This window comes from Hylaeus anthracinus, unplaced genomic scaffold, assembly GCF_026225885.1.
Source record: "Hylaeus anthracinus isolate JK02 unplaced genomic scaffold, UHH_iyHylAnth1.0_haploid 12002, whole genome shotgun sequence".
NCBI lineage: Eukaryota > Metazoa > Arthropoda > Insecta > Hymenoptera > Colletidae > Hylaeus > Hylaeus anthracinus.
Window position 1 is genome coordinate 8,357,709 of NW_026534349.1, and position 24,318 is coordinate 8,382,026.

The window sequence follows — 24,318 nt, forward strand, 5'->3', positions numbered from 1 at the left end:
TGTTGTTGTTGTTGTTGTTGTTGTTGTTGTTGTTGTTGTTGTTGTTGAGGTGGTGGCTTTTGCACCGAGTGTTGCTGTTGCAACGACGGTTGCTGCGTCTTCGTTCCCTGGTGCGTGGGATTTTGGGACTGTCGATTCGCGTTTTGAGCCGGTGGAGCAGGATTCTGGGCCTGTTGGCCAGGATTTAGCGACTGATTGCTCGAATTCTGGTTTTGTTGGCCAGGGTTTTGAGTCTGATGTCCAGGATTCTGCGCCTGATGTCCGGGATTTTGACGATGACTCGGGTTTTGGGTTTGTTGGTGACCTGGGTTCGAGGTGTCCGAGTTCGTCTCGTGGGTCCGACGACCCGGATTCTGTGTTTGCTGAGACGTAGTGGGCGGAGGTCTCGGTGGACTCGGGGTGGTAATGGGCTGCGGGGGTGGCGGGAGTGCTCCAGGAACCGAGGAGTCTCTCGGGGGTCCCCTCGGGATCGCACCCCCTGGTTCGATGGGCACCTCCACGACGGGACCCACCACCTCACTCAGCCGACCTCCCAGCCTGCTGATTTCTACCTTCGACCTAAACGACCCTGTCGCCTCCTCCTTTCCTTTCTTCTTCGGACCTTATGGGCTGATTCTGCTTTCCTTTCTACCTTTGCTTCTGTGACTTCAACCACTACCGAGCACCTTCTCCTCGACGGGAGACTCTCGCGCGTAATACGGCTGAGCTTAGTCGCGAATCGATAGACAAGAACACCTTCACCAAACTATACACGGTCCAGACGCGCACACTTCTCTAGATCGAGAGACGCTTCTCCGAGTCGAGTCGCGAGGTGTTTCTTCCGCGAGGTGCCACTGACGGGGGAAAATGTCGTCGATGCGTTGAGAAGATGTCGGTCGTTGTGCAAAATGGCGAGCGATCGATGTCTCGCCGTCCTCCGCCTCTCGGAGGGAGGACGAACCAGGTGAATGAAAATACAGAACCGACCGTTCGGGCTACCTCATCGGATATGTCCTCCCTCGTAGGTTTCGAGAGGCTACGGTGCACTCTTTTCTTAGCGAATCCACCCTCTTCTCGCGATCCCTCCGAAACAACCGTTGGGGCTGCACCAGCACATTCGATGCACTTCGGCGCGTACCGTTCCGATCACTTCGTTGATTTCTCGATCTCTCCGCGGTCGGCACTGTGTCGGCCGATGCAATCGATAAACAAAAACAAACCGTGATGGTCGTTCCCGCGGTGTCACTCTCGGCGCATAGAAATTCGTCTTTCTTTGTTCATTCTCGTAAACGAGCGATGCACCATTCGCGATGTCGCGGGGATACCTCTACGTTCACCCTCCGCGGGACGGGCATGGGTCCACGGACGAATGTGGTCGTCGATGTGCACGCTTGCGACACACACGGGGGCTATGTCGAGTTGTTGACAACGCGAGGGCTGTGCGGTTCGCCAAAAGAGAGAGTCGGAAACGGTTGCGACTCACGCGGCGGGCTCCGATTCGTGTCTGCTGCTCCCGTCTTCGCCGACGTCGCCGTCGCCGTGTCCTCGTCCGCCTCGGCGTCGTCGTCGTCGTCGTCCTCGTCGTCGTCGTCGTGGTCGTCGTTGCTCGTTCGGTCCCTACGTTTGCGTTCGTCCACCGCCGCTTTCTCCGCGACCAACCAACACTTCGCACGCCCCATCCCTGTTATCGGTGCGCGCGCAGTCGTTCGATAAACGCGCAACGTCGATTTCACGGGGGTGGAAAAAGAGAGAAGGAGAAGCACGGAGAAGGGTGAAACGGGACGGCCGCAAAGGTGAAACGAAGAGAGGGTAGCCACGCCGCATACGCCCAAACTTTTCTTTCGTTCTTGTCGCCTCGAACCGCCGCGACTGCCGGTCCTCGCTTCCTCCTTGAAATTTATGATTCGACTACTCGCATACACCCTCTCCCTGCGCTCTCTGCTCACCACCGTCCGTCCTTACGCGAATGTTTGGCCGGAAGCGGCCGCAAGACCTGAACGTAGGTCGAGATTTTACCGCGTGTAGAAGTGGGCCTCGAGTGGGGAATCCCCGTTATGGGGTTTTCATCCGAACGGAGAATTTTATGAGATTCAGACCTTCGCGACCTGGGTCGAGTCGAGGGTGATTTCGCAACAATTCATAAACAGAACAATCGGTTGAGACAGCCTTGTCTTCGCATTTGTTTTTGGCTAGTGTCATCGGAGTCGGATCGAAGATCAGCCTCGAGGTGTGGTATCGACGCGCGCGACTACTTATTTTCTATCAATTATGACGCAAGTCTCGAGTCGTTCCAAATTCTACACGAAATCTATTTGTCGTTGTGACTTATAACGATGCGCTGAAAGAGTAATTGCAGCTTGTAACCGTTCGAATCCGATAGCAAGCGATTCGATTCCTTTATCAACGTGCCTTGAAAATATTTCGCTGAGAATTAATTGAATATTAACCCTTTGGCAGTGCAACTTTTTCTCGGTTCAAGATTACAGATCCTACTCTTTTGTACGATTTCTACTATGTTATAGGAATTTATTTTTTGTTAAACTTATAACATGTATTTGGTATTGTAAAAAAATTACATGAACCTTAAAATAAAATTGACCGAAATACATATTTTTGTCTACAATCATGCATCTTTGCTTAAAATTGTCTGGTATTTTTGCATATGTATGAAACTTTTCTCTGGCACTTAAAGGGTGAAAATGCAGTCGCGCCGATCATTTCTAGGACGCGGTATTACAGTCAGTCATCGAAGGTATTAGCGCAGAAACGAAGTCGAAAATGTCGACGCGGTAGAATTACGCCACGCGGAACGGAGCGGGTCGCGTTGACCGGACGGCAACGAAGAAAGAACGAGAAAAATCGAGGGGGCGGAAGGTGAGTCTTTCATCGATTAGCGCGCCAATTAACGTTTCGCTTAACAACGGGGTGAAAGGTGGCGTTCGACGAGATATAAAGTCGCAACGACCTATACTTTTTTTCGTTTATCGTTAAACACTATCTCTGTACACCAATCGCTACGGATTACGTCGGTTTTCGTCGACCATCGTAAAAATTAGTTAGAATTCGTTGTCAATCCTCGTGAAATCATTTGTAGTGAGAGATAACATCGAAGAAGAGGAAATGCGCTTATTAACCCTTTGCACTCGATGCCTTCTTTCTGGTATCTACCAGCAACTCGAGATGCTTTCTCAGCATTCTATTGCCACGAATGCTAAGCTTAGATTGCTTCAAACAAACTAATTTGAGACTTGAAAATCAGGCCACCTTTACCTCGCCAACAATCGTTTTATTGACACTTCGAGTTCCAAGGAAATTAAACCTAAGCAAACTCTATTGTTGCTTGGTTTACTGCGTCGAACCTAGTGGCTGCCGAGAGTCGCCTCTCGAGCTACTGCATCACGTTAAGACGCGATCGAGAGTCACCTCACGGGCGCAAAGGGTTAAAAAACGAATGCTCTGGCTTCGCGTATTACCTGACAGCGTGTATTGATTTCTCCTTCCGTTTAAAAATGTCTCCGCGTATGGAAAGTTATTACGGTTTCCCTCGAAAGATCCTCGCCCATTATTCACTGGTGATGTATCATCGTGGGTCTCGAACGTTGATCCAAAGAAACGCGACGTTGGCCGGTCTCTTTAAGTTCCGATTCGCTGGGGGACTCCACTGTGGACAGAAGAAATTGTTACAAGGTTCGCCGTTGCAGCTGCGAGATCGATGAAACGTTTCGAGGGTTTCCAAAACGAATGCCTGGTCGGGTCAACGTTTTAAAGATGCGCATAGTTACGAAAGCTTGGACAGACGGTATCGTTTCGCGATGCACGCCCGTCCCGTTAATTCAGGAGGAGAACGTGTTCATCGTTTGAGTGTTCGGGAAGTTCCGAGTACCAGGACGCGCGATATTAAAGCAAGCACGTCGTTCCGCATATTAAACACGTTCCACGATAACTCTCGACGAACCATTGCCCTGGGAAGCGAAACGAAAGAGCACGGACTCGCTGGTCCTCCTGAAAAATAACGCGACACTATTTACCGAGAACGAACGAATTTTCTGCGCGTTTCTCAAGCTGGTATTGATTTTAATACAATGTCAAACATTGAATCAACGAGTAAAATATTCAAGGCTTTCACAGCTGATATCGTATTGATGTCAGGTTGTCATTTGAATCCTGAAGAAGATACTTGCAACGCTGGTGAAACGTGGGAGTACCAATCGATACGTAATTAGTATTGTGACTACGGTAGGAATGTTCAAATAGGTTGAAAACGCGCAGTGTTTGTGCTCGAAGAGATTCAGATCCAAACCAGCATAATCCAAGAAATAGGAAAGTCCTCCTAAGATTTCGAGGAGAAGGTAAACAGGTCGGAGGCGGAATCATCGAGATTTCTGGGCTTCGTAGGATTTCCGAAGACGAGCTGATCCGAATAGATCTTTCAATGTCATCCGATCCTCTTTTGTAATTTAATACGTGCAGAATACCGTGCTAAAAACAATTTTTTTAAATTCGATTTTTGTTTTCAAATACAAGTTTAGAGTCGCATCAACTACTAATGATTATTAGCGATTTAACTTCAGTTATCATCAAACTTGTTAAATAAATTGGTGTATAATAACGTTCCTAGTATTGTTTGACGATGTTAGTAATCTTTTTAAACGTTAAATTTTGTTCTTTCTTTCTCTATAATTGAATGTTCGTGTAAGTAGTCCTGCGTACTTTAAACGTAACGGGCAACGTAACCCTTTAACAGACAGTCCTTAAAACCGTCAACAAAATGTTCTGCGGCGATCACTCGTCGAGGCAACACGAGCTGGTTGCGTGCCAGCAAGTAGTAGAGCCCGGCACGGGTCAGACACGATACGAAAAACTCTCCAATTAATTAAGCAGCGTACACACAGACCCGGGTCCCGCAAAAAAGCACGAGTATTTCTTGCACCTGGAATTTAACAAGCAACGAATCTAGCACTCGGCGTTCTCGGGAAAACGCAACAGACAAGAGTTGTCCATTAATTCTACACGGTAACCGCGGTCCTGAAATCACGACCACCTCGCGCTGGATACATATGCGACGATCGACCAAAAAGACAACGGAAAAAGTAATTGCGGGCTCTGTTTACGGGGAGAAAAAACTAGTCCTATCGTAACAGCAGATGTATTGTAAGATTTCACTTTATGGCCCTTTGTACTAGGAGTCTGCCAGAAACTTTCAAATGAAAATTATTATTACCCTTAACACATTGATTGCTCAACAAGTATTTCATTCAAATTCATTTTCTTTGACAACTAACTTTCAGAATTAATTTCTTTAGTTCTCCAATGAAAAGCACTGTCATACAAACAATCAATCCCATAAATATTCGTACCCTCTATGTCTATCGAAGAAAGTTCGACTACATTAAGTAATAGTTTTGATATTACCAAATGAATTTTTCATTATAAATATGTATATGAATAATTTTATACATGTATATATTTATATACACATCAACATATATATATAAACATACACTTGGAAACATCAAACCTACCATTTAATTTAAACTTTCTTCAATAGAGATAGGGTGTACGAATATTTATGGGACTCACTGTATACGAGTGACGTGACGATCAACGTGTTAAAATAAGAACATACGTCCTAATAACGATGCGACTTATTTTTTCTTCTGGTAAAGTCTCAAAGTAAACGTACTATTACCTTTGCTACGATTTGTAAGCATGGTTCGGTTGGTTCATTCTTTGTATGCTTCCAATATTACGGTCCATATGCTAGAGTGTTTGCTAAGAAGTCAGAGTCACCATTCTGTATATCAGGAACAAAAGTGAACGACTAAAAATACTGTGTTCGTGTGTTTTATGTTAGGTATACTCGTCCGTATTCTGACGTGAATGAAAGTCACGACCCGCGACGCCGAATCGCGTCGGCGTCGCTCGTCGGTATAAAGGGCTCCTAACGAAGCTCTGATTGCGGGCCAGGGCGTTTCGATTGGACCGTGATAAAAAAAATCAGCCAGCACGGTGTTCGGCCGCAGAACGGCACCAATGTAAAAGGCGGCTAAAAATACAATCTTCGCTCGCGTCGCGTTGGCGTGAAACCGCGCGGCTCGTTTACGCGCCGTGTCTATTGATGTGACCCCGATACGTAGTCAGCTCTAAAGAAAAAAAAAAAAAAAATAACCCCGGGTTTTATTGTTCGCAATAAACTGGCAACGTCCAAGAAGAGTCATCTCGACGGTCCTCTAGACGCCAGACCGTCTGCTTTGTGTAAAGAGAATTGTATCGCCGAAGGACACTCGATTGCAGCTAAAGAGGCCTAGCGCGACGAACGCTATACCGCGGTATCCTCCTAGAAATAAGTCTGTGTTACGTCTGGTCTATCTTGTCATTCCGAATAATAGGAAACGCGTAAAAGAGTCGTACGGCTTCCAATGAGACACAATTTCCTGTTCTTTCATTCTTCGTGCCCTGTCTTTTGGGTTCTACCTACTTTGGTTTGTTTTCGATAAAATTGATGTTCCACAATTTTTCTTGATTGATAATTTTGAGGAGACAGTTGCAAATAGTTATCGGTTGCTGATGATTATCGCGTATCCTCAAAATATCGCGAGGTTGTGGTTCGCCTTCAGTACGGTCTATAAAAAAATGCAACACACGGTAGTTATTTATAATCTGGGGTACATAGACGTTCCATTTTCCAGGTTGGTTTAAAAGAAGCGCAGTCCCAAGGATATTGCACGCTTCGCTAGACGAGGGAAACGTATCATCTAGGGTAGAAACTCTGCCGTGAGAATAATTGGCATCGATACGAGATACCAAGCTAACGAGCGATCTGTGTTTATCTGTGGCGCGGAATTTCGTAGACCGCGAAGGGATTGTTGGTGAAACGATTCCAGAAGTAGGTTGAAACGAGCTAATAATTTTCTGTTGGTATCGAGAGCTGTTACATCTATGGTGCCACGGGATTTCTCTTCCAGCTACGACAGCAGGGCAGAAAAGTTAGAAAGATTGTCATTGCTCCTTGGAAGTTGTTACTACCGGTCCGTGGAGAGTCTTTCTTATTAATCTTGTCGACGATGCAGTCTTTCAACAAGATGTCACGTTGGACTTATTTGACGACCGTCAGGGGAATTCGCAAACTTTTGCTTAACCGGTTGCCAGCGTAACCATAAATTTCTTCGTCACTCCAGAGTGAGCTTCATCTTTCATTTTGCAAGGAGATGAAAAGCGTTTCGAGGAACTTATACTTAAAGACAGAAACGAAAACGTGTTAGAAAAGTCATGGTACAAGCTTCGAGGGGATGAAGTTTTCTATTTTGTAACTTCCTGTAACAGACGAACATATCCAGTGGAGGATAAGGAACTTGCGATAAGGGCGGCTTAATCTGACCAAGTGAAGGCCTGCCGAGAAAATCATAGCTCGGCGTCGAAACAGCTGACTCGCCGTAAAACGAGCGTCAGCCAGCCAGCCAGACAGAGCGAAGAATATCATCCCCTTTAGAAGGGCTCCAGACAGACGAACCCTCTAGGCAACGGCCCTCTGTCCCCTCCTCGTTACCGTCGACCACCGTCCCATTGCCATAGCAACCCCTTGGATTCAGCAGCCAGCCTAACCAACCGATTTGCCCAACTCCTCGCCCCGCCTGTTCGTCGAACATTTACATCAAACACGCTTTTCTCTTCTTTACGCGCTGGAAATCAGGCAACCCTTTGTTCCGAGTGAGCACGCCGCTGTGTTTTGCGTGCGTGTCAAACGTCTTTGCGTCGGTGCCACGCGATTGCGAGTCGTATGGACGTCGCGAGTCTGCTCTGACTTTCAATTATTAACGCGTCGAGCGTCACAAATAGAAAGAAAAGAAGCGTGGGCTGCGACCACGGCCCATGAAAGAACCCTGCGCGGTTCTTAACGCGATATAGCTGTCTTCGCGTGCTTTTTTCTTTTCAGTCAACATAACGTGGGGAAAGTCAGCCGCAGAACGCCACGTTCTTTGATGTATGAAATCACATAGAGAGATTCGAAAGATTCATCCGCGACACGGTGAACCGACTCTACACCCATTACGAGCCCCGGAGTACAGTTTGTGGGCTGTTCAGAGGATAGACCTGGTCTAACGTTTTCACTATAGAGGCAGCCATACTTCGGCGAGCCGAATAATGGCCGCGCAATTTCTCAAATTGGCTGCCACTTTTTTCGCCGACTCGCTCGGATCGAATCGACGACGTCACGAAGTCTTTCGTCTACCTTCTTAAAGTCCACAGTGCATCCTCAAGCTTCTGTCAGTCACGTGTCGCGATTCATCCGTTCCTCGAGATAACGTACGAGTGTGTACAGTGGATCTTACTAAATATATAACGGAAAAAATGATTCTTGTTCTCGATACGAGAGTTCTACCAATCATGAGTACGATTGCAGCGTTGATCGCCGCTCAGGATACCACGTCGATGATATATCCGCTCGTGGAAAATGGCTCATCGTCGGAAGGATTCGAACCCTCTGTTCGATCGGATCTGGCGCGACCTGGAGAGACTCTTGCACGACCTCTGACCGCGTCGATGAATCATTTTGTTCACGGTAAAGTTCTGTCTCCGTTTCGTTGATTATTAACCCTTTGCAAATAGTAAAGTCTTGAAAGAAAGGCGATATAAAAGAGACATCAATCCAGAGTTTAGAGTACACAGTTGCGCAGGGGTTAAAGGGGCAAGAACGGAAGAGGGAAAGAACTATGCAGTTTTTAATGGGGTCACGTATTTTAGCGCCTCAGAGAACGTTCATCGATCACAGAAGTGACCTTCCGTACGTTTACGAACATCCATATTTCGGGTATCCGATGGCGCACTCCATCGATCACTCGGTTGGACCATCGTCGAAGCAACTCATGATCGTTAGTTTCATCGGTTTGCTGTTGTTGTTCGCGGTAATAACGAACACGATAGCGGCTACGAAACGGAGAGACTTGACGGAGGTATTATCGGGCAGAGAGAAGAGAGACATCTATGCTGCTTACGATTTTAACTCAGTGGTAGGTCGATTTTTATGATTTTTCTAACCCTTTACGATTCAAACTCGAGTGACAGAGGTTGATGTTTGCTTCGAGGTATTACGGTCTTAACGGAATTAAATATAATAAATAATTCGAATGAAAATTTTCGAAGGATACGACTGACCCTTATTTTTTCTATTATTCGAAGAAGAGTTAACTTCGGGTCCTTTTATCTGCTGTTTTCAGAGCCCTGAACAGAAAGACGTTCTCAACGACGATGCCAGGGTACGTTGCATCCAGAAAACGGTCTGCTTGGAAAATCGAAAGCTCTCGAAAGCGTTTGGGGTCACCGGCAAGATACTAGCTAAATACTTAACGTGAGTTCCACTTTACCGTTACTGTTGTCTCCAGGGCTGTTTTCGCTGTAACAAATTTAACATTGCAAGACAATTGAAAAAAAAAGAACACTACTCTTACACCTGGTATCAGCATTCGCGTCGAATTGGTACATCTTCTCTCGTTCCTTGGAAGCATTGGGGGATGGTCATATCTTTTCAGACGTACCGTCGGGAAATCGCTGAAATCGACTTCTGGTTGGGATCGTCTGGTGGAGGACGCAGGCGAGGCTGGGATTCGTGACGAGGATTGCGACGTGCTTTATAGGGACTGCAAGTGACTGCTGTGTTCGAATTTCAAGAATGTAACGGGATGCGAGCAACGATCGACTAAAACTCAAAATAAAAGAGAATGTTAACGTAACAAGTTCTTTTCCTTATTGACAGTGGAAATAAAGTATTTTCTTTGGTAACAATTTTAAAAATCAATTACCCTAGATAGTTCAAATCTTGATCCATGAATTATCGACACCTTGAAATTATAAGCTTAAAGTGCCGCCAATCGATGTCACGAAGAACCGAGCGATGAGGTTGGATGCGTCGAGAATATCGATAGGCTCGGGACGTTGGATCACAATCGCCGGACTAATAAAAATGCGGGCAGTATTAATGACTTTTAATTTTAATTACAATACGCTGTTTTTTTGTTCTTTATCCGCTACAAACATCGACATCTAGCCTGAACTATTTTAGATAGCAGTCCGCTCTATACACGCTCCATTTACACTCTCTTTTTCTCCAATCGTTCTTTCTCGTCGTCGGAATTATAAAAAAATATCAAATCACGAACAGAATGGAGACAAACGACCGCGCGTACTGCACTCCCTTTTGTTTACTTTGTCTGTTACGTTTGTATCATTTTGTGGTTTTTTTTTTCAGCTTTTATTCAGTCGGTTTCGTTCGTTTATATTCGTCACCATCGTGAAATACCTTTCTCCTTCGTTTTCATCGTTTCGACCCACGTCGACCTCCTCCAGTCACAACTAATTATACAGTAACGCTATCCATATTATTATCGATATAACATTAAGGCATTACATATTTATAAATTCTTCGCGTTCACTCGCCGCTATACAGCAATACCACGCTAAACTCGGTAAACTTATGCTTAAATAGACGTGAGATCGCTCGTTGGAAATAGTCCAGGCTTAAGGGAAAAGAAACACAAGGGAAAAGAATGTTTCGCGAGGCACGCTTGCAAGCTGGACCGGACGTGATCTTGGAAATTCGTGTCTACGTTTAACACTGTATATCCGATACCATTGGAACTATTCGTCAGTCCTTTAACTGTGATTTATTAAGGGGGTGACATTTGACCTTCGTTTATTTTTGCGATAGAAAATCTACAATTTCGGTGTTTGATTAGAGAAGGAAATTATACAGCGAATAATTCACGCAATCTTCGCGAATTAATTCATTCTGGGTTAGCTTGGGTGACTTCGACGCGTTGTAAGGGTACCATTGCCCAGTTCAGCGTTAAACGATCTTTCTCTTCGCGTTTCTTATAGTGGAAACTACATATGTTCTCATCGCAAATAAATCGTGCTTTTCCGTCCCGTAAATCGCGCTAGAGAATTCACTAAATTCAAATTTTGGGGAAAAGAACGATTCATTTCTCGCGCTCGAAGAAAAAGAATGAATTTCCGTCGAGGACTGTCCGGTGACAGATGCGCTCGCATTTCTTTTTTTGTTCGTCCGTCTTTCCCTCTCGCATTCATCTTTTGTTTGCTCGGTTCTTTCACACTTACTCTCTCTTAAGGACGCATACACACGCACACACATTGCATGAAACATCTTTCTTTCTTTTATCACTTGCATGCACGCAGCTTAAAAGACCTGCTAATTATCGTATCGTCAATAAATTAGACGCATTTGTCGAGGCAACGTAGTTTGCACAAACAGGCGGCAGGCAGTTCACGGAAAGTACTTCGAAACATCTACGTTTTGAAATTCTCGTCTCGTCTCCATGTCTCTCCGTTTCTAAACGTTCTTTGCGACGGATACGAACGAATCGAACGTCTTCGCGTTTTTCTTTAGGTGATCGCGAGCCAACGTTTGCATTTATTTTGCCACGATCGATCGATCGATCGAATTCATCGGCTTGGCATTCGTGTCGAAAATCTTCTCGATCCATCGCGTGTCCGCTTACTTAAATTATATAAAAACAATCGAATAAAAATTTGCTTTCGTTCGAGGGATCGATGTCAATACATTAAAAAAAAGTTTTCGTTTAAACGTAAATAAACCTCCTTCTGTTATTATTTTTTATTGGGAGACCCAACGGGAAACATTATTCGAATAAAAGAAACCGAATTCGACGGCGAAGGCCTCGATCAAACGTTAACAGATATAAAACAAAAAATAGGAGAATTTCACAGTTTTCAACGGAAACTCGTTCGTCCTAGTAAAAAAAAAAGAAGGAAAAAAAATAGTAATAAAAATAAAATAACACATCGTGACATAAATAGAATAAAAATTAAAACGATTAAATCCAAAATTTATAAACGATAAAACAGTCGAGGACACAACGCGAGTCCGCGGCGGTATAAAAACACGTTTCTTTATTTTTTACTTGCTTTATTCGGTGTAATTGATCGATCTTACGTTCGATCGTCGACGCGATTCGAAGCAACAGGAAGTCTTGAACTCCATATTTTATAGAATTCCAACCGTACAAAAACTGAATCCACAAATGTGCCGACCAACACGATACAATCGATCAATCAATTAAACTATTGAGTCGATACAATAATAATAATAATAATATTAATCATTAATTAATAATATGTACAACATTCTAAACATTATTTACCTCTTTTATTTCTATTTCATACTTGGAACGTGACACGCGAGCTATGAACAAAGAAAATATAGGTGATCCGATTATCGTGAAATAGTCCCCGTAGAGAAGATTAAAGATACAACGCGAGGCGATTGCAGCGAAGAATGCTAAAAGAAATGAAAACGTCTTTGAGCGGGTGAATCTTACTTGTGTTTCGCGTCTTTCGAAACACGCGTGTGTGTACACGGTGTCTATTATTCTCATAATCTGTATCAGACTCCGTGGCGCAAGACTGGCCACATTTTTCACGCATGCATGATCAAAAACAGCGACCAAGAGTGCTTATTGAAAATAATAAAAGAAATCCAGATTTTCCTGTGTCGATATTGTACAATTACACGCAACGATACGTTTGAAAAAGAAACAAACTGTTAATCGTCGTGCGACTCATTTCGACCACCGAACAAACGATATTCGTCTATATAGTTTGCTTGATCCATAATCGAAGTTTAACAAAATCTGGATAGAGAACGATGTAATTTTCGATACGCATGCTCGAAAACTGTGATCTTTCTGGCACTACAAGTCTCGTTTCATCTTGCACAATTTATATCTCTATTCGTGGATTCTTTGCATTTCGTATCGCGCGACATTCGCGCCGTGCTCGAAAAGCATTCATTCTATTCTTCCTACGAACGCGAGTGGTACTCCGAAATAATGTTTATTCGTTCACGACGATAGCGTGACCACGATAAATACATTGTCACGGGGGTCATCTGCGATCGCCTGTAACTATTTTCGAATCGCTCGACGAGCGTCGACGCGCGTTTCACTCGCCACACACGATGAGAACTTCGTCCTCACGACGCTCGTTCGTTCTCGCGTATCTCTCCATCTTTCTCTCTCCTCCATTTTTAGTTTATTAATCGTTTTTTTTTTTTTTATCCACTGACCACAAATCTTAATCTATTCTCTCCCGACATCGAGTGGATCGCTTAGCTCGGCCGGAGAATCTCGAGGAAAACGTAATGAACATTGCTAAATAGACAGCACTTGGGTGTGCGTATTTGCGGGTCGCAGAATCGTCGTGTAGTGCGTGGCTGCCGATTGCAAAAACGTGTGTGTATACGCGTGTTTTTGAAAACGTTATCAAAACTTCGTACGTTTCGACTCGTGAAATCAAACACATTGTTAAATGCGTGACTATGGCACGTCTCATTTTTATATACGTATATATATATATATACATACGTCAATATATTCATGTATGTACGTATGTATGTATAAAAATAAAGAAAATATCGTTAAAAAGGAACGATAACGTCCCGATGTTACGACAATTTTGGAAGACGCGTTCTGAATACGCGAGTCCCCGGGAACTCGATCGAGGAGAATGAACAGCAATGCGTGGTATCAGCAAGAAACACATCCGGTCGTTTCTGGGAGGGAGAGTGAAATGAAAGAATAGCTACGGTGATGAACGTAAACGGATCTAAAATGTTTTGTTTTCTTTCTCTGTTGTATCTTTGCGTTAACGCATGCTCGCGATTCAATTTTACTCTACTTTTCTCGCATTCGGATCGTACGTATGGTCTTGGATACAATCACCACCCGCATATACATTCATATCGTTGTACCGATACATATTATTATTATTATCATTACTATAATTATACCCTATGTACAAATCGACATCGCCGTTATCGGCATTATCATTAAACCTAAGCGACAAACGTAAGAGTAAAGAGTTACTAGGGACCAGTCATAATTTGTCATGCTAATAGTATAGGTAGCAACACGCCCGATATAATCGTTTACTATCATCATTATTAATCATCTTTATCATCATCATCATCATCATCATCATCATCATCATCATTATCATTATCATTATTACCATCATCATCACCATCATTGTGATCATCGGAATTCGTCGTTGTGATTTGAGTCGATACTATGTACGTCGTGGATTATGTTCCCGACAGTTTTATTTTCATGTTTGGAATATATTCTGCCAATGCCCGTATTCAGTCGCACGCCCTGTCGTTTAGCTGGACACGTCTAGTCTTTATTTGTTATTTTAATTAACGTGACCGAGGTAATTCAGTTTTCATGCATCTTTCGCTTACTCCCTTGTTCGATCTGATCGAGGCGTTTCTTCTAGCGAGGGCAATCGAAGTTTTGCACATATCGCGGTACATGAAAATTTCGCAAATGTCTGCCTTCCTTCTATTTCACTAAACGTCATTCGATAATAGTTTCTAGCCGCAATGCACGCGGATTTCGAGGACTCGACCGATTAATTAAAAAAGAAGGAAAAAAAATTGGAGACGCGTTAGTCAACGAATACCATCTTTTGTCGTTCTCTTTTTTCGTTCGTGTCCGTCCACGATTCGCGCACACCACTGTACTTCGTTATATCTAAACATGCTTAAAAAATACTTGAAAAATGAGTCTATCGGAAGATGGCTGTTCAGCCAGCTTGGCTTTCTTGTCACTATACACATTTTGTTTTCGTTTTCTTAGTAGTTCGTTTAATAATAAGTGTCTTGCTTCGTGTGTATCTTGATCGTCCATTCCCTCGCAGTTTCGTCGATTCTCTTCTTCTTTCAGAATTCTTGACTACGTGGTGCCCGTTTTCGTTATCCGTTAGCTCAGCGAGCGGACTAGAACGAGCCCGCTACCCATTGTTGTTGACTAATAATCAAAAGATCACCCGTATTCAACCTCCAGACTCGACTAAGTCTAACGTTTTTACTGGCCAACTGTGCGAAGCGTTGTAGATATTTGCGATCATTTTCTTAAAATTTTCATTTCACCCGTGCCACTTGTACGCATTTATACATGCTCATGTCTTCGTACGTGATCCAGTCGTTTTATTTCTTCCTGTTTCCATATCCTCTCCCCCTCTTGCTTAATCTTCCAAGCACAAACGTTCTAACAATGCGACAAAACTTAAAGAAAAAAGAAAAAAAGAAACAATAGCAACGCCGAGCGAGATGCGCGAAAGCTACCAAAAAAAAAAAGAAAAAAATATAGAGGTACCGCATCGTCCGCTGGTTAATATAACAATTAATAAAGGCTTCATCACGACTTTTATCGTATCGAAATAACACAAAACAACAATATCACCTAAATAATATTTGCTAGTCCCCAATACGGCTCGCGCGCGGATCCGAGTGTGTGAGTATTCCGCGTAACGGTTGTGTTTCCTACGCGTAACAATCGTCCAGTGGTGTCCAAAAATGATAACAACGATCAAGTTAACAACGAAGATGACAACAGCAACGGCGAAGTGGTAGACCTAGTCAACGATGATGACGTCGCCGACGGAGATGACGACGAAGATGAAAACGACAACGATGGCGACGAAGATGAAGACGACAACGATGACGACGACGATCGTGCTCGTCTCGTTCTATCCTGACACAGATTCAAACACCATAGATCGTGCAAGCGGCTTATGGGCTGTTGTGCTCGGTGGCATGTGACGGGGTAGCGGGCGTTCCCCTGTGCGTCGTGGTGGCATCGATATAATAGCGCGGTGGTGTTCACAGTCGTAATCGTGGTAGCTTTTTCAGAGATATCACTCGGTGGTTACCTCCTGTCACGATACAAAAGATAAGTCTTTACCGCCTGTGGCAGGTTCAGCTCCTGAATTTTCTCTTCCAGCCTGTGCTTGCCGATTCGTTGGCGTATTACTCTTCGACAGAGATCCATGAGTGGCAGAGGTTCCGCTAAAACAATAAAAAAAAAAAAAAAAACCTTGGCGTTAGCAATCACCTAAAGTTAAGTAAGATAAAATTTTACTAATAATGCCAACGTATACTCACGATCAAGACCACCGATGTATTTCATCGTAATCTCGCAGTGCCCCCATACAGCGGACACGATAGGATGCAGCTTCCTGCCTTTAAGGCCTCTGAACGCGACTCCAAGGTACTGGCCGTCTACGACGAAGGCTAACGTACCTTCGTCCATGTCCAAGACCACTGTAAAAAAATAATAGATTTTCGAATTAGACGCTGACCTTTACGTACAATAATTGGTCACGAATATTTTCGAGATCAATGGTAATTTCCTTCCTAGCGTGGGAAAACTCGTGCGACTCACCGAGAAATTTATCAGGAACGATAAAAGTTTCGTCAGGCTTGAGGAGGGCAGGATACGTGACACCGCTGGTGTTTTTCGAATCGTGAAGAAGCTTGTTCCTGCCGAGGTCCCAGCCCCAGCTGAGCTCATTGTTGCCAACTAGGCTCTGGTATCCGACACTGTGGAGAGGTGCGTCCGCCGTCGCGACGCCCACTACTGCGTGCGTGCCTCGTTGCCTCGTGCTCCAGTACAGTTCCCAGACGTGCATGCCCTTCGTGTATCCTACCTTCCCTCTGATGCAGTCTGTACTCTGCGCCACGGGATGTCGGTGAAACGTCAACTTGTCATCGTCCTGCGAAATAGGAAGAGAGCGTTCGATTACAGCGTCCTTCTCGCCCACTCGAACGATCTTATTTCAAATTACACCATCGTTACGATGTGTCAACCCCTCGCGGTTGTAATTCTTTTGCAAGTGTACTATAGCGACTAATCGAATGTGCTAATTGAGATATTTGGATAGACTATAGAATCTAGTGGTGCTCATGTTGACTTTCCATTTGAAAAACGAAACTTGACCATCATATCTCGTTAAATGACAAAGTTAACAAAAATTACTTCTCGCTGAAACGTGAGCCCCATTTTACCATTCAATGTCCATATTTGAAATTTTCCATTCGGCCGATAGTTTTGGAGTCAGAGCCCCGCATAACTTAGGCTGGGACACTGTATGTCTCTGAGATACCCACCCTCCCGCTGCCAGCCCATTCATATTTCTTTTGCCCGTAGTTTCGCCCGAGTAGCCCCGACCACCGGTGTAATATGATCTGAACCGATTGATACGCTTCTGACCTCTTTCTCTTTCGCTATCTGTTCTTTTCTACGTTCGACGCTCGACTCGGAGTCAAGTGTAAACACATAAAAACCTCGAGTGCAATGTTTTGGGTGTTCGATTTTGCATGCCTTCTTCAGTCATACTGTATGTTCTAATGTTTTGCCAACAAACTTCGAGTGTAGAGAAGGACAGCGAATGAAGAAGAGGACGGAACGACATGCGAAAATGGCGACCAAACACCGGGATTATTTCGGTGAGACAATATATAGTAAATACGTTGCGAATTGCGTTGTGTTTGGTCTCATTTTAATCAGAAAAATGTAAAGAATATGATGGCAACAGATTTACAACAAAAACGATAATAATAAAAAAAAGTTTATTCGTTGCATTTGCATTGTCTCATCGAGATATCCGATCCCGGATCATGTTACTGTTCATTTATCGTCGAGAAACTTGTGCATTTAAGGAGACTGTTGAATTATATACATATACGCATATGTATAGCGTGACTTTGGAATAAAACGTTCATCGATAAGATCTTACCACATGTTCGTCTGCCTACTCGATGCAAGATTGGATTGTTATTAGATACACGCAAGCGAAACGTTTCAGACGTTATCTGGAGTGAATTCAAGGGGCCTAGAAACTCCTCTGCGATGGCTGCTCGGTTTTTAAAATTTACCAGAGCGTCGTTGCTCGCGGAGGAGTAAGAATTATCACTGATCCGACGTCAAGACCCGACGTGTAGCCTGTTCTCCTGTACCTTGACAAATATGTTGAGACTACGGTCGTCAGCGTTCCAGCTGTGATGGATTTGCGTCTCCCGCGAGACGGGCGGCATGATGTCGAGTAGGACATCGAGGCGTGTCGGTTTCGAGAAGTCTTGCGCCAACTCCCTGGGTACCACGGGTTTGTACGCCACGGTGCCGCCACTGCCGAGGCCGACTCCACCACCCGTTCCAGCTCCGCTCTCGCGCGTCACGCTCTTCACGCCGCCTGTGGAGGAAAGAACGACGTCAGATATATCGATACGTGTGCCTGCCAATTACAACTCATATTAGTCGATCGGGTCACGGATATACGGGGAATACGGCTATGGAAGACCAAAGCTTTTCCTATGACACAGCGAAAGATGCGGTGACCAAGCCGACTTTGGCAACGATAATATCTGGGATCGAATCTCTGTTAGAAATATTACACTCCTCGCGAGTAGTATAAAGGGTTAACAGTTTCATCCCCGAGTACAACTGGAGCTTCTCTAACACACAACGAGTCACGAAGACACAGTGGACGTAACCGCTCGGTGAGATTTCGAGAACATGACCTGGACACTATCCTGTGGCATCGATTGCGCGACCCATAGACGTCTGGGAGACACAGACTTGGCAAAATTTTGGTTCAAGAGAGGGGATCTCGTCGCGTTAATAATTCAAAACTCGTCTGTGGGATACACCCGTGCGGTCGGATACCTGCCAGCGGGGCTCGGAGAGATTCGCCGAGGAACGTGGAAAAAAGAGTGGAAGAAAAATAATGAAGGGTCCCCGTCTGGCGGGCACAGCAGGCTTCGCTTAAGGTTTTCGAAGGCTCACCCCCTCCCCTCTCTGTTGGTTAGGGTCGAAAAAGCGATATCCTTGGATGGTGGTTTATTTGCTCTGGCAGCTGTTCCCGCTAGCGTTCGAGGGTTTTGAAACGAGGGTTCTGGAAAGGACCGCGAGGATTTCAAAAGGTCTCTCGTACCCGAAAAGCCGAGGGGCACTAATAGAAAGGCCCTTTTCACAGTCCTGTGTATATCCGGCCGGTCGACCCTTCGTGTCTCTCCTTCGAGTTCGACGCGTCCGTGACTTTTTTCGGGGTTGTCCGATGCACCGTTTCTCGGAGAGTGCTTCTAACTTCTTTCTTTTTTTCTTATTCGCGGTACCGATATTCTGTATCGTAAATTTCACGGACGCAGCTGAGCTGCGAATCGGTTGCGGTTTAGGATGACAAATTTTTCTGGAGAGACAACTGGAGGGTCGTTGTACGATAGCGGCGTCGAGGTAAAATGGGTTTCCGGAAACGGCCAAATGGGCAGCGTAAATCATGCCACGGAGACGCGAATGGAAGCTACGGGATCGACGGTGGCAAACTCGAACTTCTGTTTATCGTTTTTTTTCCCTTTCGGTTCGTCCGATGGATCGTGACCGTTTTAATGAGAATCATTGGCTCGCGGTAATTAATTAGCTCGCGGAACTCGTTACGTTACGCTGGTCGGCTCCGTTACGCGTCGCAACGCTTGTATGCAAATAATTGGCAACCCATTACACCGACTGTTTACGCGAACGTTGTTTCCCAAGTCTCTGGGTGGTAATCTGTGAATCATGTACGCGGTGATGTAAAGTGGCCGGTTCTCGAACGAAAATGACAAAAACTGGATGTCGAACTTAACTGTTGTAACTATAACGATCTGTTAGCGAAGATATCGCGTCGGGAATTTCGAGATTAGAAAGCTTAGACAAGAATAAATTTGTATAAATAAAGGTAAGCGTAACTGTTGGAAAAGAATGTAAATGGTTTCTGTAAGCTTTTCTTGTGAATGGGTAAAAATGACTGTGCTCCGTAGAGCATCAAGAAAAATAAGTTTAAAAGAATCAAACATCCAATTATCAGAAAAATACAGATGTACTTGGAAATCTACGGGAAAATAAATTTTGAAGAATGAAATTCTGTACCCGAGTGTTTTTTTTCTACCCCATTCATTTTTTCTATTCGATCCCCCAGATATCTACATTGTCCCGAAAGAATTTGTGAGAGGATCAATTGTATCGTCGACCAGTATCGTCTTTGCCAGTATAAATTGGTTTCCGTTCGATTCGAAAGATAGAAACGAGGAGAACTTTCGCTTCAACTCGATGCTTTATAGCTCGTTTCTTGCCGGAGGGATAGAGTCTCGGCCCGAAGGACCTGTTCGGGCTTCTACCTGACCAGGTAGGTAAAATCGAGAGCGGTCGGAGACCTTGACCCTGGACGAAGTCCGACGAGGTGAGTCGACTCTGAAACTTTCGGTCTCTCGCAGCTTGCTGACTGCTTACGAGCGTTCGTTATACCGGAGGACTTAGCACTGTGGCGCGATTAAATTCGTTGGGAATGAGGAACCTGGGCGCAAATTCAATATACCTCTACGGTTTAATCAGTGACTGTGCTAATCTGGCAGACTATGCTTGCAAAAATTCCTCCATTACTGTTACAACATGAATATCTATGAAATTAGATCGTCTATTTCTATAAACACGACCACATCAAATAATTGAGTGCAACTCGCGAAAGAAACTTTCGGGACAACCTAATACAATACCACTGTCTCAGCCGATTAAAACAAGCTGGAAAAGAATCGTCGGAGGGTATCGTAAGTGAGGAAGTGGGGTGGTCCTAACCTGAAACTTTTTGGCCCATGTTCATGCCCCGATGGTAGGAGCGATGGTGTGGGTGATGCCGGTGATGATGCGGGTGGTGACGGTGCTCGGTACACTGCTTGACGGTGGGCAGCTTGTGCCTGTGGTGCCTGGTGGTGCCGCTGGCGGTAGTGGTAGTAGTCGTGATGGTTGTCGTGATGGTTGTCGTAATCGTTGTGATGAGGTGATGATGATGGTGATGATGATGGTGGTGGTGGTGGTGGTGACGGCCGGTGGTCGGTGGTGCAGCAGTCACCGCGCCACCGTTTATTCCTCCTCCGCCTCCTCCTCCTCCGCCGCCGCCCCTGCCGGGGCTGCCACCCCCGCCGCCCCCGCGGCCGCCGCCTCCGCTGCCTAGACCGCCTCCGGTACCGCCAGTCGCGCCGTTTCCGCGGCTACCGCCCCCGCTCACGCAATGATTCGCTTTGTACCTGCAATGCGAACACACAGTGGAAAAACCACGGTTAGTTTCATTTGTCCTCGTTCACCCGGGGGCAATGGACATCGATTTCTCGCAGGGGGGCTGCTACCGCTGCCGCGACTCGACGACACGTCCCCGAGCCATTTCACGCATTCCGGCGCGCTCGAAATTTCAACCGTACGAAAATCCTATCATCCGACGGCTTTAAACTCGTTTTTTGTCGGGATACCGAACAGATATACAGGGTGTCCTGTAACTGGTCGTACGAGCGAGTAGGGGATGATTCTATGTAAAAAATTTAATAAAAAATGTAGAATAAAATTTTTTCATATGACGCTTCATTCTCGAAAAAACTAAGTTTGAAAATTTGCCGAGTACCCGTGCACTTGGACCAGCTTTAGCTCGACGGATTTTGTTATAGATCATAAGCATAAGTAGAAAGTAAAATTGATGTAAGAGATATCATCATGTTGACAATGTTCGTAAAGATTGGAAGAAGCACGGAAGATTTTTGTAGATATATTATCAACGATTTTATTTATTTTGAATAAAGATTCGCAGCCTATTTATTACATTCGCCAGTTTTAAAGAATCCCTCACCAAGATGAATTAATAAAAAAAGAAAGTGATTCCAAGTTTTCATTTTACAGATTCCACCGAACGTAACATTAAGTAAATCGCCATAGTTTATACCATGGATCTTATTGAACAATTGATACAGTTTCCTTTACGCGTAGAAACGTTTTCACAGGGGAAACTGCGTGTATTTTATTCAATGTTTGCTTCTCTCGACTTGGAAAACTGTGCTCGCTAACACATGGGTAGTATTCGGGTATCCGAGGAAAATCGCGATTACGAACCGCGCATGCAAGTAGGTTCATTCGTTGCATCGACGGTTAAATTCCACGCGATGTGTATCGCGATATATCGTCGACACGATTATGTCGAATAATATCGTAATAAATTTGCGCCGTATATGATGTTCACGGTCGTTCAGCCTGCGGCTCGCCGCCACGCGTTTGATGTTCGCATATAAATTACGTTACAAGGAAACGAGACGTCGTTCCAAAACGGAGAAAAACCGCGTGCACCTTGTACCTTGTCCTGTGGATTTTCCACGAAGCCATATTCGAACTGGGATCAGAGGGATTGCGGAGGATTCGCGAGGAAACCCCATTCTGTCGGTTAAAAAAGACAAGGAAGACGAGTAATTTCGAGTGTGCTGAAAAACGTTGTGCTACGGTGGACGTCGAACGATTTAATTTCCGAGTAAAATATTCGGGGGCTTTCGCTCAATTCTTGGTGGTTGATATTAATCGAGATTTCCGTGAGTAAGCTGTGTCTTTTGAAAAAGGTAGTACCCCAAAGTTTCGCGAGGATTGAAGCTAGCTTTTTCAGAGATCGAATGACGCGATTCTTTTCCCATCCAGTTCGTTCAATTATTTAGAAAGACGCAATTGTTCTAGCAATACGTTAAAATGAAGTATTCTTTACGTAATATATATGTGTATAAAAGAATAAAAGCCCTGACTCACTGGCATATCAACGCCCAGGCTAAACCCTTGAACCTAGAAAGCTGAAATTTTGCACAGAGGTTTCATTTACGTGAAACCGCGGACTGCAGCTATCGGAAATATCGATTGAAACATCTGAGTTACGGAAAGCAAATGACAGTCACCTACTGATTCACAAAAAAAAAAAAAGCGGTTGAATGCAAACGACATAAAATAAATAGTATTCCGCGCAGGTGAAACCGCAGGGCACGGCTAGTGTAGAAGAAAGCGCAAAAATTTGCATAGTAATGTTTGTAGTACGTTTTGCGAAATAGCTAAACAAAGTTAAGTAGACTTTGCATAGTTTCAAGAGCCATGCGGCGAGTCCACCTCGAGTGCCAACGATTAAATTACGCACTTCCTGTAAAAATGCCATTCCAACGATAATTCAATTTCGGCGTATCGTACGGCGATTACTGTGGTTATTCACTCTGGACCGCATTACTTCGTAGCGCTTTTTTACCGTGAACTTCCAAGGTTCGCGGAAGGTCGTGGTGACCGATAACGACAAAGAATCACGCTTAAGTACATTAGGAAAAGTAGGCCAGCGTGCAGAATGAAGTCGCCTTTTCGTTCAAGGAAAACGGTGTCGGTTGATCCTACTAAATTCTAACCCTTTACACTCGAATATCCTTTCTGAAAGGACATTTCTTGGCACACGTTTCTCGTGTTTTATTTACGTGGTTCTGAAGCTACACTATTTAAGATAACGCGAGTCTCGTTTGCATATTATATTTACGAGTGTGGAGGATTAATCTTTCCAGCCTCGATACAAAAAAGAACTCGAATCAACGTTCTCAATTAAAGGTTAACCCATGATCATTGCTGTAATGATCATTCAACTAACGGTTCGCAGGAGAGGATCGTCTCACTTTAAATCGACAACGAGTCATTCCCTTCGCACCCTCCCAAAATCGAAGGCAGCGACGTCTTCCCTCGCGACTTCTCGTTAATTGCATGCTCGAAGTGTCAAGACGCGAGTCGAAATGATCGACGACCACCCTGTACGGGATAAACAAAACACAGCTGAACCGGCAGCAAAGTCGCTCCAATTTTTCCAGCCGGTTTCCTCTGTCAACCTCGTGACGTAACGCGCGCGATATGTTGCCCCTGACTCGGTCGTCGTATCCGTTCGCCACGGCACGCTTCCGGCCACGGACACCGGACACTGACATCCTGAATCCGGCCGACTTCGGTTATGCTCGAGATTATTACACGTTCGCCAGGGAAAAAGTGGCGCGGGAAATTTGCGAGGAAGCCCCAGATGCTGCGAGATTTTCAGGAAAACAGCGTTCGCCAAATTTTTAGGGGGTCGTCGACCTTGGAAACCTTTGGGTTCTAAAATTTGTTTTGAAATTTAATTTCTCTCAAGTTGAGCCATTTTCGAGTCTAACTTAGCCTCGTGTTGTCAACGAACGTATTCGTTAATACACGTGCTAGTGCTGTATAGATAACGAACCCAAGCGAGTCGGATAATTAATCACGATCGTTTTTGGTTACCAGATGAACCTTTATGTTAAAAACTTCATCCTGAGAATGTTTCGACCTCATCCCTTAGTCTTTGGAATTAGATTTCGGGTAATGCGAGCATAAGATCTAAGACGCACCCCAAGCGTTCACTTCTTGCTGCATTTCTTTGCCCTTGAAGAGGTGGCTTATTAAAACGATCGCGAGACGCGGGTTGGTCGTCATCGTCGTATCGAACGAGCGAGTCGTTACGATGGTCGGTTCGCGCGGAACAGGAAACGCGGTCGAGAAACCACGAATTTAATTTGCCGCGCCGGAGGAGCGGAGCAAGACGCCCTTCGAGTCGCTGAAACATAACGCGCGTCGTCACGGCGGCTGCCCGCTAGCAAACACTCCGTTC

General features: G+C 44.8%; 2 protein-coding genes across 8 annotated transcripts in view; one reads left to right on the forward strand and one right to left on the reverse strand.

The window, feature by feature from the left end:
• The window catches only part of LOC128891656 (uncharacterized), a 10,894-nt gene extending 148 nt beyond the window's left edge, over nucleotides 1-10,746 (forward strand). Inside the window, exons 1-4 of one of the 4 annotated variants that reach the window (XM_054151315.1) lie at nucleotides 7,702-8,539; nucleotides 8,722-8,987; nucleotides 9,195-9,325; nucleotides 9,507-10,746. In XM_054151315.1, coding sequence (XP_054007290.1) covers nucleotides 8,329-8,539; nucleotides 8,722-8,987; nucleotides 9,195-9,325; nucleotides 9,507-9,624 — 726 coding nt within the window. In that variant the 5' untranslated portion in view covers nucleotides 7,702-8,328 and the 3' untranslated portion in view covers nucleotides 9,625-10,746. Of the gene's footprint in view, nucleotides 1-49; nucleotides 2,854-7,701; nucleotides 8,540-8,721; nucleotides 8,988-9,194; nucleotides 9,326-9,506 lie in introns of those variants that run through there. The other 3 variants (XR_008460880.1, XR_008460878.1, XR_008460879.1) reach the window with 3 other exon arrangements.
• The window catches only part of LOC128891638 (protein gustavus), a 103,590-nt gene continuing 89,216 nt past the window's right edge, over nucleotides 9,945-24,318 (reverse strand). For all 4 annotated transcript variants that reach the window (XM_054151284.1, XM_054151283.1, XM_054151285.1 and 1 more), the window contains 5 exons: nucleotides 20,460-20,908; nucleotides 17,813-18,045; nucleotides 16,239-16,569; nucleotides 15,959-16,117; nucleotides 9,945-15,862 (listed from right to left, as the gene is read on the reverse strand). In XM_054151284.1, coding sequence (XP_054007259.1) covers nucleotides 15,723-15,862; nucleotides 15,959-16,117; nucleotides 16,239-16,569; nucleotides 17,813-18,045; nucleotides 20,460-20,908 — 1,312 coding nt within the window. In that variant the 3' untranslated portion in view covers nucleotides 9,945-15,722. The remainder of the gene's footprint in view (nucleotides 15,863-15,958; nucleotides 16,118-16,238; nucleotides 16,570-17,812; nucleotides 18,046-20,459; nucleotides 20,909-24,318) is intronic.